The sequence below is a fragment of the Oryza glaberrima genome, chromosome 8 (assembly GCF_000147395.1).
Source record: "Oryza glaberrima chromosome 8, OglaRS2, whole genome shotgun sequence".
In the NCBI taxonomy this organism is placed as follows: domain Eukaryota; kingdom Viridiplantae; phylum Streptophyta; class Magnoliopsida; order Poales; family Poaceae; genus Oryza; species Oryza glaberrima.
Window position 1 is genome coordinate 4,270,885 of NC_068333.1, and position 18,468 is coordinate 4,289,352.

General features: G+C 42.7%; 2 protein-coding genes across 3 annotated transcripts; one reads left to right on the forward strand and one right to left on the reverse strand.

Annotated features, from left to right (window-relative positions):
* On the forward strand, positions 1–1,046 carry LOC127782489 (germin-like protein 8-11). Its single transcript, XM_052309690.1, has 2 exons — positions 1–159; positions 322–1,046. The coding sequence occupies exons 1-2, from the start codon at positions 102–104 to the stop codon at positions 876–878; spliced, it is 615 nt and encodes a 204-aa protein (XP_052165650.1). The 5' UTR covers positions 1–101; the 3' UTR covers positions 879–1,046.
* Positions 1,047–9,747: 8,701 nt separating this feature from the next.
* LOC127782193 (RNA-binding protein L-like) lies at positions 9,748–14,964 on the reverse strand. Of its 2 annotated transcripts, none has more exons than XM_052309268.1 (7): positions 14,507–14,964; positions 13,406–13,865; positions 11,255–11,304; positions 11,042–11,172; positions 10,842–10,944; positions 10,589–10,756; positions 9,748–10,003 (listed from the first exon to the last, which is right to left on the reverse strand). In XM_052309268.1, exons 1-7 carry the CDS (start codon positions 14,873–14,875, stop codon positions 10,001–10,003), a joined length of 1,284 nt encoding a protein of 427 aa, XP_052165228.1. In that variant the 5' UTR covers positions 14,876–14,964; the 3' UTR covers positions 9,748–10,000. The 2 variants fall into 2 exon arrangements, with proteins under 2 accessions (XP_052165228.1, XP_052165227.1); XM_052309267.1 differs by having other exon boundaries at positions 10,589–10,765.
* Positions 14,965–18,468: the final 3,504 nt, after the last annotated feature.

An 18,468-nucleotide genomic window follows, 5' to 3' on the forward strand; every position in this document is an offset into this window, starting at 1 on the left:
CCATGGACAAAAGCATCTCAAATTATACACACCAACCTGAAGTACAAGAAAACACAACCATCTAGCTCGCAATTCTTCTTGCCTTGGCCTCATGGCAAGGCATGGCTTCAGATCCCAGCCCTCTCCAGGACTTGTGCGTTGCCGACATGCACTCACCTGGTATACAAACTCTCAGTTTCATTTCCGAGTTGTTTTAATTTGCTTGTAGAACAATATAACATGGCTAGAATTCCATCTCTCATTTACTTGATTTATTGAAAACATATGAATATAGTGCAAAATTCTGAGCTTTCTCTGTCCGTTTACTTTGCATGCAAGCAGTGCTTGTCAATGGATTTGCTTGCCTGAACCCGATGGACGTGAACGCAGACCACTTCTTCAAGGCAGCAATGCTGGACACTCCTAGGAAAACAAACAAGGTTGGCTCCAACGTCACTCTGATCAACGTCATGCAGATCCCTGGCCTCAACACACTCGGCATCTCAATTGCACGCATTGACTATGCACCGTTGGGTCAGAACCCTCCCCACACACATCCTCGTGCCATCGAGATCCTCATGGTGCTTGAGGGAACACTCCATGTCGGCTTCGTCACGTCTAACCCAGACAACAAGTTCTTCTCCAAGGTGCTCAACAAGGGTGATGTGTTTGTATTCCCTGTGGGGCTCATCCACTTCCAATTTAACCCTAACCCCTACAAGCCCGCGGTCGCAATTACCGCACTTAGCAGCCAAAACCCTGGTGCCATCACCATTGCAAATGCGGTGTTTGGGTCGAAGCCACCAATCTCCGATGATGTTTTGGCCAAGGCATTCCAGGTCGAAAAGGGGACAATAGATTGGCTCCAAGCCCAGTTCTGGGAGAACAACCATTACTGATCATCTTACTGATTGCATCTAAGAAAAAGTTATGTGCAGTTACAGAGATCCTGCATAATTACCTTTATATACTACAATAAAATGACTTCTATTCGTGTACCACTACTAGCTATATTCTGTGATGTAATACCAATACAAGTGTATGGTTTTCCTGTTTAATTAATGAAATACAGTGTTCTTTGTGACAAAAAAAATATAGTGTCCTGAAGTTCAATATGAAATCATTATCAGTGATAGTGTGTGCATGAGATATTCACATATAAGGTGGATCCAAGAAAAAAAATGGAGGGGGGGCTTATTTCCCTCTCCCTCCCTCCCCCCCCCCCCCCCCCCACCCCAAAAAAAAACACACACACACTCTTCTTCCCCTTCCTCTGTCCCCTTCTCTCAATAGTGATCATGTGGGGCACCCACGTTGGATCCACCCCTGCATATATACGAGATATAATTCTTGAAAGTAGTAATTAATTTGGATGGCATTTAGATGATCTGTCGGCCTAGCTCTTGTTGAAATTATAAGCACATAATGATTTAATTTATTCCATAAATAAATCATGACATTGCAGATGTAAACTAGATTGAACGCATCATTAGATCTACACATGTAAACTAAGCAGTAAACCATGAACAGATCAAATATGCGCAACATGTCGAAAACATATCGAGGTGGCGGAAAGACCTGTTGCTCGGCAGGAACTACTCGCGGTTGCGAGCGTCGACGAAGGCGCGAAGCATGCGAGCGGAGAGGAAGGCGAGCCGTCGCGGACGAATAGGGAGCAGTCGCGCGAAGCGCTTCCCAAAAACCTTATTGCCGCCTTCTCCTGGTGCAGGACGTCGAAGGCAGAGGTTCCGAAGACCTGCTCTCCCGATCGCCAGTGCACGCCGGCGAGCGGGATGGAGTAGTCTACGAGCGACGGCGTAGTACAGAGTAGGAGGCAAATCCTAAATTGATTTTGCGTGTGTTGCGTGAAGGCGGCGGCTCGGTTTATACAGAGATAGGTCGCTTGATCAGGGGGCCCGCACGATCTCCACTCCGCATAACCGAACCGGATAAGTCACGCGTAACTTATCCGGACTCCACGCCGTTTTCACGCACCGGATTTTTCGGAATGTTTCCAACAACAAAACAAATCCGAATTTTCCTGCAGCAAAACAAAACTGCAAAACGAGGCTGCATCTGCGCAAGGGTGAGGAGCCAATTTTTCGGACAATTCGACGCGTACGTCGTGCACGCGTGCCGCCTGCCCTGCCAGGCCAGGCGAGCGAGCGCGCGCGTGTGTTCCCCCTCTTCTCTCCACCACACATGCTTCAAGTGGCTAGGAGGGCATCCTCCCTTTTAAGGAGGTCCCCCTCTCCTAGAATAAGCAAGGTGGTACTAAACTCCACATGCATGCCATCTCATGAGGTGGGCTTTTGTGATTTTCCAAAGAATTAATCTTCGAATGGGCCTTACCCATCTATTAATTCCAACAATCCCCCACCAAATCTCAAAATCCCACTGAGATTTGCCTTTTCCAATGTACTGTTTATATATTAGCGGTTCGATGGAGACCGATTAAGGTTGAACATCCATCTAGAACTCCAAGCTACACTTACTCACAACTTGAACAATGGACTACGCCTTGAATTGCAAGTCTTGTGCAAGCAAGTTTCACTTAGAGTCTTATCTGGTACTAGACCGTCTGTAGACTACCCCTCGGGTGGAGCGTATAAGTCATACTCCTAGGTCTTTAGTAAGTTTCCTAGAAGATTCACCCAAAATCTCCATAGACTGCGACCAACAGTCAAGCTTACAAAGGTGAGTTCTTTCAAGAATGCTCTGCAAGACAGCATCTTCACTAATTAAAGCCAACAGAACTCATTAAGGCATAGCCAACCTGCCTTGCAGCTCACGAGAGTACATGCATCTTCACTTAGAGAGGGTATATATTGGTACTCTCCTCTGGTTTACTAATGGTTTGTTCTTCCCAGGTTCTAATTCACGGGATCTCCGATCACATAGACTGGGTTACCACCATAGTCTATCACATGGGTCTCAAACCCATCTCCTTCGATGCATTGTCTATCACATTTCGTGATAGTCCCTTTGTGAAGGGATCTGCCAGGTTTCTAGCTGTTTGGATGTAATCCAACGTTATAACTCCGGAGTTTCTCAATTTCCTGACAGACTTCAATCGTCTTTTCACATGTCTAGACGATTTCATATTATCCTTAGAACTATTCACTTTGACAATTACCATTTGATTGTCACAGTTCATAAGGATAGCCCGCACCGGTTTTTCAACAATAGGCAGATCCATTAATAGATCACGCAGCCATTCTGCCTCAATAGTAGCAGTATCCAGTGTCATCAGCTCTGCTTCCATGGTTGACCTCGTCAAAATGGTCTGTTTGCAAGACCTCCACGAAACAGCACCACCACCCAGTGTGAAAACATATCCACTAGTGACTTTGATCTCATCCACATCAGAGATCCAGTTAGAATCAATATATCCCTCCAGTACCGCAGGATACCCAGAATAGTGAAGCCCCAATTCCATAGTACCTTTCAGATAGCGCATTACTCGCTCAAGCGCACGCCAGTGATCATCTCCTGGATTAGAGGTAAACCGGCTCAACTTGCTCACAGCAAAGGAGATATCAGGCCTAGTTGCACTAGCCAGGTACATCAGCGAGCCAATGATTTGGGAGTATTCCAGTTGATTCCTAGCAATTCTCTTGTTCTTGCGAAGCAACAAGCTAGGATCATAAGGTATTGGAGAAGGCTTACTATCAATGTAGCCAAAGCGATTCAAGATCTTCTCCACATAATGGGACTGCAAGAGTGTAATCCCGTTCTCACCTCTAATTAGCTTAATGTGTAAGATAACGTCAGCTACTCCCAATTCCTTCATATCAAAATTTTGAGACAAAAATGATTTAACCTTATTTATCACGTTTGTCCCAAATATCAGTGTGTCATCAACATACAAGCACAGAATAACTCCCTCACCCCCACCATGGCGATAGTACACACATTTATCTGCCTCATTGACTGCAAAGCCTGTAGATGTCAATGTTTTGTCAAATTTCTCATGCCATTGCTTAGGAGCTTGTTTCAGACCGTACAAAGACTTCAACAATTTGCACACTTTGCCTTCTTGACCTTCAACTACAAACCCATCAGGTTGATCCATATAGATCTCCTCATCCAGCTCTCCATTAAGAAAAGCTGTCTTAATATCCATTTGATGAACGAGAAGACCATGTGAGGCTGCTAGGGAAAGTAGCACACGAATTGTGGTCAATCTAGCAACAGGTGAGTAAGTGTCAAAGAAATCTTCGCCTTCTTTCTGAGTATAGCCCTTAGCAACAAGCCGAGACTTGTACTTTTCAATAGTACCGTCAGGCCTGAGCTTCTTCTTGAACACCCACTTGCACCCCACAGGTTTACACCCATAGGGTCGCTCTGTCACCTCCCAAGTTCCGTTAGCGATAATGGAATCCATTTCACTACGGACAGCCTCCTTCCAGTAGTCTGCATCAGGAGATGCGTATGCTTCTGAAAATGACTTAGGAGTGTCATCCACGAGGTACACGGTGAAATCATCACCAAAAGACTTAGCCGTCCTTTGTCTTTTGCTCCTTCGACGAGCTTCACTGTCATCCTCCTCAGTGACATGTTCATGTGCATGTTCAGTTTGTTCTGGTGGTGTGATTGAACTGGGAATTATTTCAGACGATTGGCTAGAACTACTATGTGTATCCTTCATTGGGAAAAGCTCTCAAAGAAGGTAACATCACGAGACTCCATAATTGTACCAACATACATGTCAGGTACATCAGATTTAACTATTAAAAATCTATATGCAATGCTGTGGTGAGCATATCCAAGAAAGACACAGTCCACAGTCTTAGGTCCAAGTTTACACTTCTTCGTTATTGGTACATTGATTTTCGCCAAGCACCCCCATGTGCGCAAGTAAGCAAGTGATGGTTTTCTCCCAATCCATATCTCATATGGTGTTTTGTCCTTATTTCTGTTAGGAACTCTGTTTAACACATGATTCGAGGTCAACAATGCCTCCCCCCACCATGCCTTAGGTAGTCCCGCGGTGTCCAACATGGCATTCACCAAGTCAGTCAGTGTGCGGTTCTTCCTTTCAGCAATCCCATTAGACTCAGGAGAATAGGGAGGCGTCCTCTCATGTATGATGCCATGTTCCTCACAAAATAAGTCAAACTCGTTCGAGAAAAACTCTCCACCACGATCAGACCTAAGCCTTTTTATCTTTCTGTCAAGTTGATTTTCAACTTCTGCCTTATAAATTTTAAAATAATCTAGAGCCTCGTCTTTCGTTTTCCACAAGTACACATAGCAAAATCTAGTAGCATCATCAATCAACGTCATGGAATATCGTTTTCCACCCTTCGTCAACACCCCATTCATTTCACAAAGATCTGAATGTAGTTCTAGTGGTGCCAAGTTTCTCTCCTCGGTAGCCTTGTGAGGCTTGCGACGTTGCTTCGATTGCACACAATTATGGCACTTAGAACCTTTGACAATGGAAAACTTAGGAATTAAACACATGCTGGAAAGCCGAGACATCAAGCCAAAATTAATATGACATAAACGTGAGTGGCAAACATTAGCCTCATCATCCACACTGCCACAAATATGGTTCACAGACTTATTGCAGAAATCAGAAAGGGAAAAGCGGAACAGGTCTCCTCACTCATAACCTTTACCAATAAAATATCCATGTTTAGACACGACTACTCTATTAGACTCAAAAACCAACTTAAATCCGTCTCTAGTCAGACGGGAGCCACTAACAAGATTCCTGTCGATAGAAGGGACATACTGCACGTTCTTCAACTGCACGATCTTTCCCGAAGTAAACTTCAGATCTACCGTGCCAACACCATGAACAGAAGCATGTGACCCATTCCCCATAAGGACGGTGGAACCCCGTACGACCTGATAAGAAGAAAACAATGATATGTCAGCACAAACATGTACATTGGCCCCAGTATCAACCCACCAATTAGTAGACTGATTAACTGAAAAAACAGTAGGTAAATTACCATACCCGCTTCCATCTCCAATGTTGCCAATGGTCACATTAGTAGACTTAGAAGTCTGCCCTGCAGGTGCCTTCATCCCCTTGCGCTGTGGACACTTCCTAACCAGATGACCAGGTTGCCCACACACAAAGCAAGTCCTCTCATCCTGGTTAGGATTGTTGTTGTTCTTCTTCTCCTTCTTGAAGTTGGTGGTCTGTTGAGCTTTGTATTTCCCCTTGCTCTTGTTCTGGGCCTTGTGCACAACATTGGCACTGGACTGCCCACCATCGCCCTTAGACGCGGCATCTTTTTCCTGAGCTTTCTCCTCAACATCAAGAGACACTATCAACCCCTCAACGGAGTATTCCTGTCTCTTGTGTTTGAGTGCAGTACCGAAACCTCTCCAAGATGGAGGTAGTTTAGCAATAATGCACCCGACCACAAATTTGTCGGGTAAAACACACTTAAGGAGTTCGAGTTTCTTAGCCATGGTTTGTATCTCATGAGCCTGTTCGACTACAAAACGGTTGTCAGCCATCTTGTAGTCATGAAACTGCTCCATGATATACAGATCATTGCTAGCATCAGTAGCACCGAATTTAGTATTCAGTGCATCCCACAACTCCTTAGCGTCGGTCATATGCATATACACCTCGACCAGACGATCGCCAAGCAAGCTAAGAATACATCCCACAAAGAGAGTAGTGGCCTCATCGAATTCTTTCTGCTGATCAGCATTAAGAACGCCCATAGGCTTGCCAGTACTCACCCAGAAGCATTTCATAGCCGTCAGCCACAGAGTGACCCTGATCTGCCATCTCTTAAAGTGCACACCGGTGAATTTATCCGGCCTTAGTGCATCGGCAAAACCAGCCATAGTAAAATCACAGCGCCTATAATAAGGTTTTTGGATTGTTGAAATTATAAGCACATAATGATTTAATTTATTCCATAAATAAATCATGACATTGCAGATGTAAACTAGATTGAACGCATCATTAGATCTACACATGTAAACTAAGCAGTAAAACATGAACAGATCAAATATGCGCAACATGTCGAACACGTACCGAGGTGACGGAAAGACCGGTTGCTCGGCAGGAACTACTCGCGGTTGCGAGCATCGACGAAGGCGCGAAGCACGCGAGCGGAGAGGAAGGCGAGCCATCGCGGACGAACAGGGAGCAGTCGCGCGAAGCGCTTCCCAAAAACCTTATTGCCGCCTTCTCGCGGTGTAGGACGTCGAAGGCAGAGGTTCCGAAGACCTGCTCTCCCAATCGCCGGTGCACGCCGGTGAGCGGGATGGAGTAGTCTACGAGCGATGGCGCAGTACAGAGTAGGAAGCAAACCTTAGATTGATTTTGCGTGAAGGCGGCGGCTCGGTTTATATAGAGATAGGTCGCTTGATCAGGGTGCCCGCACAGCAAAACAAAGCTGCAAAAGGAGGCTGCATCTGCGCAAGGGTGAGGAGCCAATTTTTTGGACCATTCGACGCATACGTCGTGCACGCGCGCAGCCTGCCCGGCCAGGCGAGCGAGCGCATGCATGCTCCCCCTCTTCTCTCCACCACACATGCTTCAAGTGGCTAGGAGGGCATCCTCCCTTTTAAGGAGGTCCCCCTCTCCTAGAATAAATAAGGTGGTACTAAACTCCACATGCATGTCATCCCATGAGGTGGGCTTTTGTGATTTTCTAAAAAATTAATCTTCGAATGGGCCTTAGCCCATCTATTAATTCCAACAGCTCTTGTCCATGCATAGTGTTTGTCCAAATATAATGCATAGAAACAATTATTTCAGATATATATACTAGATCCGAACGATTGGAAAGTTGGAAACGATTTAAAAAGGAATTGAAAAGGAACAACCCTGGAACCAGTAAACATGATGGTCATTATGTACATTTAGGTATATATGTGCTTTACACCTTCCCCAGATCTCGTCAGAACAATATGGCTTCTTACGCAGAGGGGGGGAAACAGTAACTGTCAATGAATCTATGTGCAGTCCATAGTGTAAATTTTTGATGCCCCGGCAATTAACCACAGGATAATTAAGGTAGAATTACCCGTCAGTTAGCTTGTATGTACTGTGCTTTTAGATTATTTGACTTTTTAAAAGCACCAGTAATATGTTCATACATTATATCGGGCCAAGCCCATAGAAGTGAGGATGGGTTGGGAGTATACTAGGTGAAACCCCGCGCGTTGCTGTGGAAGTTTAGTGTGATAACAATAAGTAAAAATAATGTATAAAATAGCTAGATAACATAAGATTACATAAGTTAACGTGGTTTATTATTATTTTAATTTAAATAGTATATAGAATGATGGTTCAAATATAAAAGTAAGGTGATAAAACTTTATGAGAGAAGAAAAGTAGAGAGATAGTTTGGACCGTATCATTTAAAGGCTAAAACAATTGATGCGATATGGCTTAATAAGAGTTCCCACATGCCGTTGGTGTGGCGCCCGCGCTACGGTTGGACGACGTTCTGTGGCCCCACTGGCACGCACGGCTAGCCCTCCTGCGGCGGTTGCCTCCAAGTACATGCTCCCTCCATCAAAAAAAAAACTTAACCTAGGAGATGTGAACCCTCCTAAAACAACGAATCTGGATAAATAGTAATTCAGATTCTTTGTCCTAGAAAGGATGCCTCTTAGGTTGAGTTTTTTTTTTTTTGGACGGAGGGAGTATGCGCCACGACGAGGACTGCTTAGGCATCAGCGTCAAACATTTTCGCATGCATGCGTGGCGCTGCAGTGTTGGTTCTATGTAGATGACGAACATAAATGACGGTAGGGTTAGGGGCGAGCGCAGCTATGGAGGCAGACGAGGTTGACATGGAGAAGAGAGGGGAGAAGGGGAGAGAGGAGGAAAGTGGTGACCACTGACATGTGGGACCCGTATGCTTATTCAACTTGTCACGTCAGCTAAAACTCGGTATAATATTGGCTAAGACTTCATATGATCCGGTTTTATAAATCAAGGAACATGTTATATCATTTAAGGAACCCGTTATGTATGGTATTTTTGTTTACAGATGAATTTTAAACTTGGCGCCAAATTGAAGGACCTAAAGTAACATATTTCTCAAGGCATCCTTAGGAACAGTATGGCCTGCAATGCAAGACCACCTCCCTCCTTTCCTCTCCTCCTAAAGACCTACGGATCGATCAGCTAGATTATTATTACCCTTATTATGAAGTGATTACTAGTTTTCCATTCGCTCGACGTCTTGCAAATACATAATCTAGGACAGTGAAAAGATCTGCAATATTTGCCAGGACGATCGACAAGAATATGTGATGAAACATTACACCGCAATGGAGGTACAAAGGTAACAGTATAAACGTGGATACATGTCTTCAAAATATAATAATAACCTTGTTCAGTTAAACAAGGATTAAATTGCAGCACGACATACCAACAGTTCTACTATGCAGCGGGTTTGCACCACGTTGTGGCTGTTATATATGGCCATGTCTCAACTCAAATCATTCGGTTCTCTAGAAGGCAAAACATATTAATAATACTAAGTTTGAATAAGGCTCAGCATACGACTCCGGTACCTATCCACGTGTAGGTCAAAAAATCGAACAGAATTCCCCAGCTTATACGAATATATAGGGCAGGATTGAGGTCCATCAAAGTGGCCCAAGTGGTTTTATATACCTTGATTAGGTACACTACTAACTGTTAATTCATAAGATTCATAATTTCAACCAGTCGATGCTAGGTCAAAATCGAATGGCATATGACATCCATCTGGGTAACAAGCAGAGCATAACACATAACAACAAAGCAATGATAATTTTAAGGCAGAAAACAAACCACGAAAGAATTTTTTTACTACATGCAGTTCACATGTACGACAGAATCACAATGTGCACCAGCCCAGGCTCACAGAAGTACAGAACATGTCGCTTAATTAAAACACCTCATAAGCAGTCAAAATCTGGAGAACTACAAATCACAATCTCTATTGACATAACCCAGACATGCTCCGGAATGCAGAAGCATCACCTCATTCGACGGCTCTGATCAGTCTCTAAAAACCAAATCTTCCATTGGATCTCACTGCAAAGGAAGAAGATTCTTAAGATATGTGATTGTTATATCTACAATGTGCCAACATGGTCAGAAAATTTAACTAAACCAAGGAGAGAGATTGTCTTGTGCCAAATTTTATAAATGAGAAGTAAGAAATTCAGCAAGAAACGTGTGGAATAATATCTTAACAGTAGCTGCTAACCCTTGTTTTAAGACTACTTAACTGGAGCAGAAAACAAATACCTTACACCTCTTTTTCTGGAGAACAAATTACACTTATTAGCCAGAGTATAGAACAAAAGGGTTAGCCAGTCTAGGCTTGAGAACATCTTTTGTCAACCAAGCTCCACAATATTTACTCAATAAAAGAATTTTCAGAAGTGTTTCTTTCATGTAGGGCACCAATAGAAATAACTGTGAATTGACACTACGACCTTTATTACCAAACTAGCATACAGTTTACAAATTTATTTCTCATCATGTCAACAATTATTACCTACCATTTCCTATCACAAAAAATATTAAATGAATGCTATGAGGTGTTGCAAACTAACAAGGTAATCTGGCTTAAATCAGTTAACAGGACCATCAGTTAAAAAGCACAGCTCTCACCTGTTGCTGCTGCGGCTGCTGAGCTAGGGGTTGCTGGTAGTTGGGATAACCAGCATAAGCTCCATACCCATACATATTAGGGTCCTGAGGTTGTGCATACCCATAACCCTCATATCCTTGCCCATAACCGTAGTATCCAGCATTAGCACCACCCCACTGGTTGGAATCCTGTTGAGGCTGGAAATGTATATGTTAGTTTTGGTTGACTGGGCAAAGAAATTCAGTTCATGTAAAAGATTGATCAGTATATCACCTGAGCTTGTCTATTTGAAGGGCTGCGGCCCCATGAAAGCCTCACATTCTGTCCTCCAATCAAGGTACCTTGTAGAAGTACCAAAGCTTCATCGGCAGAAGCTCTGAATGCATCGAACATATGGTTAAGATAAAAGTACATATGGAGTGCATACATCATACACACAAACGAGGGATATCTAGGGTGCAAAATTACCCAACCTGTTAGCAAATTGAACAAAACCACATCTTTTTCCAACTGGGATCTTAACATGGACCACATCTCCATAGGGAGTGAAAACTTGTTTCAACATATCGTCAGTGACACTGGGATCAAGGCCACCAACAAATATCTGTGCTCAACAACAAAGATGGTCATCAGTAAAATTGATATGTGAAACTACGTTTACCAAGAAATTAGAACAAAGAACGCACAGTGGTATTGCTAGGATCACTGTCAGACTGAACTCCTTGAGCACTCGGTACTGTAAATAAAACACAAATGAAGAAAAATATAATGTAAGACTTGTTAAATCCAGATGCATATCATGCAAATCATGATCTTCACTTAGTCGCAAGAGACTGTATAGTTAAAAAGATGTTGCAAGCAAACAGCATGCTTCATGGCTCAAGACATACAAACCTCCTCAGCAACAAGCATAAGATATCATTGAAATCTGATACACGGAACAAATGCAGCAATCAAAACAGTCTTACGAAATTGAAATCATCCATATCATATATCAGTCTTTGCTTGCAAAATCTCTGGTGCTAATGACAACAGAAGAGAACATGTCCATGATGAAGCTTTAATAAATTAATTTTAATTGTTGCAAATAACAAGTATTTTCTTCTGGTCATTATTGAAACTGATTCTGTAGCTCCATGTAAGAGATTGTGTAAACGATTAGACCCAAAACATGTTAATATCTAATGATGCAACTTAATATGAAGAACCTTGAAAAGGAAATTGTGAGTAAATAATTATAGTTTGCTAGTGAAAATTAATAGGGTCAACTAGACAGATCACATAAAGACACGGAGGATGTAAGTAGAATAACACCAATATAGTCAGAAATCAAGGGCAGAAAAAGGCATCCCGTATGTTGAACTTGTTGCACTTCAATTCAAATAGTGCCCAGTAGTTTAGTATTCTAGTATTCCTGGTTGTCAACTCAATTATATGCAAACAGCTAAAACATGCTATCTTAAAGTATCTCAATAAACTCAAAGCAAACAAGGAACAAGTACGCCCTGCAGCATTTGCTTGTCAAATATAATCTTCATGCAGTGCCAATGAGCTAACAGGTACCAAGATCATATAAGAAGCCAAGAAACACTATTCAACAAATGCAACTAGATGTCTTGCTGTTCCTAACCTATCTTTGGGCTTTGGCAGAACACATCAAATCCCTCAAGAAAGAAGTTTATCCTTAACAGAAATACTTTCACAAAGAACTGTGAACGCATAGATCACAGCAGGTGGTAATGGTATGCTTCTGAAGCAAGTCTAATGGTACAAGTCATAACTATTACTCCCTCCGTTTCACAATGTAAGTCATTCTAGCAATTCCCACATTCATATTGATGTTAATGAATCTAGACATATATTTATCTAGATTCATTAACATCACTATGAATATGAGAAATGCTAGAATGACTTACATTGTGAAACGGAGGAAGTAGGTATTAAAAACATAACAGCTTACAGAGCTACAAAGGTGCCAGTAGCTTTTTTTTGTTACTATTATTGAAAGATCAAAGAAGTGGAAGTTACAACAGAGAGAAGATAAAGGAATAGAAATGGAATTGATCAACAGGTTAGGCTTGGCACTAAGATCATACAATACTTCCAGCATAGAAGTGGATGTTACAACAAACAGAAGATAAAGGAATAGCAAATGGAATTGGTACTGAGAGCATACGATATTTCCATCATAGCATCCTTCTAAAAGAAAGTAACAGAGGAATAACAAGGGCAGAAGTATGGGCTACTTATAAGGATAGGAAGCTTATAAACAAGCTAATGTCCATTCTACATGAAACCTATTGAGTTGAGGAAGATCTTAATTTCAAGTAAAGCTTTAACGGAAGATACCAGAAGAACAAAAGGATTATTACGTGGCAGGAAGGAAAAAATTTAACAAAATTAAGTACTTGGTACCGAAAGAACTGACTTCAAATTTAGGACATAAACAATTAACACTGACCTAACAGAGGCCACGAATTACAAGACATGCATTGCAGCTCAAGTCAGTTCCAAGGCTCCTATATGAAGAGAGCCTGTTGGTATCCTGCTTCCAGACAACAGGAGCTTTATGAGTATTTCAGAATCCTAGTGTATTAAATTATCCGAATTCACGAAGGAAATGCGTGGAGCTACTAAGTTATTGTAGAAGGATTTCAGCCAATCTTCAATACATATGGAAGTATGGAACAAGCCAACCAACGGGAAAAAAAAAAAGAAAAATAATATAACAAGTTGTTGTTAACTGCACAACATGTAAGTAACAATCATAGAATCCAGCTACAAGCCAAAAACAGATAAAACTAGATGAACCCAACCAGCATTCAGTTAGTGATTACCTTTCTCTTGAACTCCAGTTGCTTTCTTATTTGCAGCTGGGCCGATACGCATAGGTCTTGAAGAACAAACCATCCCATTCATTTCTGTCATTGCACGAGCTTGCTCGGAAGGATCACCAAATTTGACGAAGCCATAGCCCTTTGAACGCATTGTCATTTTATCTGTCACAACCTTTGCACCCTTCACAGATGGGTAATGTACCCTGAACGTCTCTTGCAATATGTAGTCTGTAACATCAGCAGCCAAATCACCAACAAAAATTGTGTAATCAGGGGTGTCATCACGTTTTTCACCAGCAGAGGCCCAATTCAACCGGTATGTCTGCTCAACATTTGGCATCATTGCCCCATTGTATGTTTGAAGAACTCTTTCAGCACCAGCACGGGATGTGAATTCAATAAAGCCATAACCCTGAAGTTGTCCAGTCTGCTTGTCACGAATTAGCTTCACAGATTGTAGCTGCCAAATGATGGACACAAAATAAAAGATTAGCTAAACATGATTACAGAAAAGCAATAGATCTTGAGGAGAAACTGCAATGATGAAAACATACGTCGTAAATAAACCAACACACTAGCTACCACAGAAATGTCACCATCAACTTCACACAACATCATCACTCCTAAACTCGTAAAGATTTGTCTTTTCTTTTTGGAAACACAAAAAACAAACGTTGCAACATCCAAACAAGCCTGTTTGGAACAGCAGAAACCATCTAGCTTTTCCCCCCTAACATATCTTAAAGCATTGCTAACATAAAAACATTCGAGCATGCCCAAAACATGGAGAAAAATAAAAATGCCACCACCCCAACGCGCCAAGCCAATCAATAAAATTATATTTCAAAAATTCTAATACTTAACCAGTCCCACATCATATGAGAGACCTAAATCATCCAAGTCTTCACATTTACACTCCTACATAAACATACAAACAGCATGTGCCGCCTTAAAACTGTATCATACCCTAATTACCCATCAACCAGTAGGCCAAATACACAACTATAGCATGAACGTACTCCACATCAACAGATGAGAGGGGAAAAAAAGCTATTTTTATGGCACAGATTCGGAGACAGACGAACGGAGAGAAGCATATACCTCGCCGGTGGGCGCAAAGCAGGCGGAGATGTAGTTCTCATCCATCCAGTACTGTAGATCCCCGATCCAGAGCGTCCTGACCTCGTTGGGCCCCGCGGGGACGGCCGGGGCCGCCTGCGGCGGCGCCCCGTAGTACCCCGCCTGGGCCGGCGGCGGCTGGCCGTACGCGGGCTGCGGCGGCGGGGGAGCCTGGCCCCACATCTGCGGCGGTGGCGGCGCCTGATGCTGATGCGGGGGCGGGCCGTACTGCTGCTGCGGCACCGGGGGAGGGATGGCGCCCCACTGCGGCGGCGCGCCGCCGACTCCGGCGGCCCCCGCCTGCGGGGGCGGCGGCGGCGGGGCCATCCCTGGCTGCGGCTGCGGCATCATGGCGGCGGCGGCGGGAGGGGGATGGGGGTGGCGCCGCGACGCGAACCCTAGGCGGCGAGGAGGAGGAGGGATTAGGATTGGGATGGGTGTGCGCGTGAGCGCGTCAGATATTTTTTTTATGCCTCGTCTGTGACTGCGGGTGAGGTAGGGTAGGGTGAGGTGGGCTGGGCTGGGCTGGCTGGGCTCACACCAGTGTGTGCCAGTGTGTGGGCCGATAGAGATATAGCATTAAATTATGCTTAATAATACTCTTTTCTTTTCTTTATTGAGGGATATGCTTTACCAAGTTCTGTGTCAAGGTCCGGGTTTCAATTATTTTGCATCACGGCGTCATGAAAATAGAATAACTTACCCAAGAATGCTCCTTGTTGGTCACACGGGTGGAGGGGAAAAAAATCGAAATTACTTCTAATCGGTCGTCCAATCCAAATATAAAAATCGGATGGTTCTTGACTGCCTTCTCTTACACTAGTGACCGTACATTAGCACATGCGTTGCATGCCACCTGCCAGTGACTTGCTACTACATACATGTTGCTAGTATCTCTCTTTTCTCTCTCCACTCCATGCTTGCATGCATTTATTTAACAATATTCAAAATGATTTTTCTCTTAAATTACTTATCTAATATACAATCCAATCACACCATTGTATTCGTTGTAATTAAATCTTTACAACAAAATGTCACATAATTATATTCTAATAACAAATAGTCATATGTTTCAATTTGTTAACATTCTTTGTTTCATACGTAATAGCGATATGTTTCAATGTGTGTCTTCAACATGTTTCACAAAATTTTCAAAACTAACTACACTACTCTCTATCCACCTCATCCATACATGCATGCATGCATTTTAACAAGTTTCAAAATATTTTTTCTCCTAAACTAATTATCCAATCTACGATCCGATCAACCGTTGTATTCTTTGTAATTAAATCTTTACAACAAGATATCACATGATTATATTTTGATGAAAAAAATATATGTTTCAATCCATCAACAATGGTTGTTTCATATGTGATAGCGATATGTTTCAATGTGTATCTTCATCATGTTTCATAAACTTTATAAATGTTTTAGTTGCTGATTTTTTTGTTTCACATTAAATAACTTAATGTTTCACTTGTTAGTTAACTGGAACATTTGACTGACTGATTTTTTTTTCATGCTGCATACGCAGGTGGTGTGATGACGCGTAGCGTCCGATATTTGGTGGAATATCAGACGTCTGACGCGGAGTCTTCTCCAAAAAAATCGGTCGCTCCCCACCCTCCTCCCCCATCACGTGTACAGCAGCAGCCCTCTAGGTCCCCACCATATGTCCCCTGTCCCCACTTGCCACTTATCCACACACACAACTCCATTGCAACAAATCACCCACATATTTTAGAAACCTTCTATTAAGGGAATTTGGTTTATTTTTTGTTCCATCAAAAATATTTCACCTAGTGTACTCACAATGTTTCACTATGTATAAATCTAATGTACCAGTAAACTGAAATATTCCATTGCAACAAAAAACCCACATATTTTTGAAAACCCCTATTAAGGGAATTTGTTTTATTTTTTGTTCCACCAAAAAATGTTTTACCTAGTGTACTTATAATGTTTCACTATGTATGGATCAAATGTTGTAGTGAAGTAAAACATTCTTTTACTATTTGCTGAAACATTGTTTTTATATAAGGTGAAACAACACCCGATTTAAACGAGTGAAACATTTTCGATCTACTTAGTGAAACAATTCCGATATACCTGGTGGAACATCGTGCAACATTTAAAAATAATACAATAATAAGCTACTAAAAAAATTTTGTCGGAATATATCCATGTGTGGTCTTATTTTGAAGGTTTAACTGCAATGAACCTAATGGTGCAATTGAATCGATTTGGATAAGTAATTTAAGAGAAAATTCAGTTTAAAGTAGTTTTGCACGTAAATCGGACGCAGACGTCAGTGTCCGATTTTTCTCCAAACAGATCAGATGTCTGGCCCGTAGACTTGTCCTAATTTACCTGGTGTTACATAAAATAAACCGTTTTTGAAGAAATTAGTTGGTATCCAGACCTGGACACAAAATTGCATTCTCACGTGACATGAAGTATATCCTATTAATACGGTTGGATCCCAAAAGTTTATATCCTATTAATACGGTTGGATCCCAAAAGTTGCACACTGTTAAATAAATTTACCGGTGCCAAGTGAAATAGATTGTTTTGAACAAATTACATGGTATCTAGACTTTGATAAGAGATTGTGCTCATGCTCGATATAAAGAATATTTTCTAAATGTGCTTGGGTCACGAAAGATGAACACCATTAAAGTGTTTATCATAATTTAAGTTTCCCGTAGCAACGTACTGACATTTTTTAGTGAAGTAAAAGATAAGGAAAAAGGTCTATTTTATCTCAAAAATAGCTAGAGTCAGCTTTTTTTTCTCCCTTAACTGTAAAATCAGGTACACCATCTCTCTTAATTCATCAATATATAATGGTGTGTTCTGCCTTCCCGAGCAATTCCAATGATGGTTTTTGTCCTATATGGCACTACGAATCATTATGGTGGTTATCTAGTAAGTAGAAAATAAATAAAAATTTGGTGGGAGCTACCTGTCATGAACACCTCACCTTCCCCTCCACGCCCTCTCTCATCTCTTCCTCCATAGGGACGACAGGCTCAAGCAATTGGCAATAGGGCAGCAGTGGGATGAAGACGAGCTCGATGGGTGGTGTGACCAAGGCAACGTTGGGCTTCTCTCCTTGCCCTAGCTGAGCTCAGTTGCGAGTAGCATCCACCCCGTGAACATGTCGAAGACGATGGACATGGCACGGTGGCACTATGCCTTGCATCGAGCAAACATCGACTAACTTTGTTGCGCCCAACATCAGATTCAATGGGTGCTCGGGTACCGGAAGCAAGCGGCAATGAGCAGCGAATGGGGAGAGAGGTCAGCCGCTATTATTCCCATCCTCCGCAACGAAAGGAGGTCAACTGTCGTTGTGAAGCTCAGAGGCGCTGCCAATACCGCCAGTAGGAGCTCGAGAAAGGGAGGACTAGGAAATGGTTGATATGATCGGGGCGACCGACAATAGTTCCTCGAGTATGTGGCGATAGGTGGGTATGGTGGGTGTGGTGGGTGGTGGGCCCCTCCACTGAGCACCATTACTCCTTTGCAAGCGTCAACGTTGCCTTCTCCACGAAATCTCCAGTGAGCTTTGCCTCCGCCTCTAATGATTGCAACCTCAGATTCGGCAAGCAAGCGGCCAGAGAAGGGATGGGAGAGCAAAGAAGACAACCCCAATGATGGTGAGGAGAGAAGGAGGAATACATATAATGATGGTGATGACGACAACGACCATCGAGCGGGTAGATCTGGCGACCCCTTCTATTTTCTTCCTCCTAGTGCTCTTTCCGTCAAGACCACGCTAGCCATCTATTCCGCTCTCATCAACGGTCACTGCAGGCCCGCAAATGCGATGAGGGGGTAAAACCTTGTTCTATTTTTTTCCTCCCCGTGCTCCTGCCATCAAGACCTAGCTAGAGAGCGGAGCTCTCCCTTGATGTGATGAGGCTGCCGGAGCTGTTGGA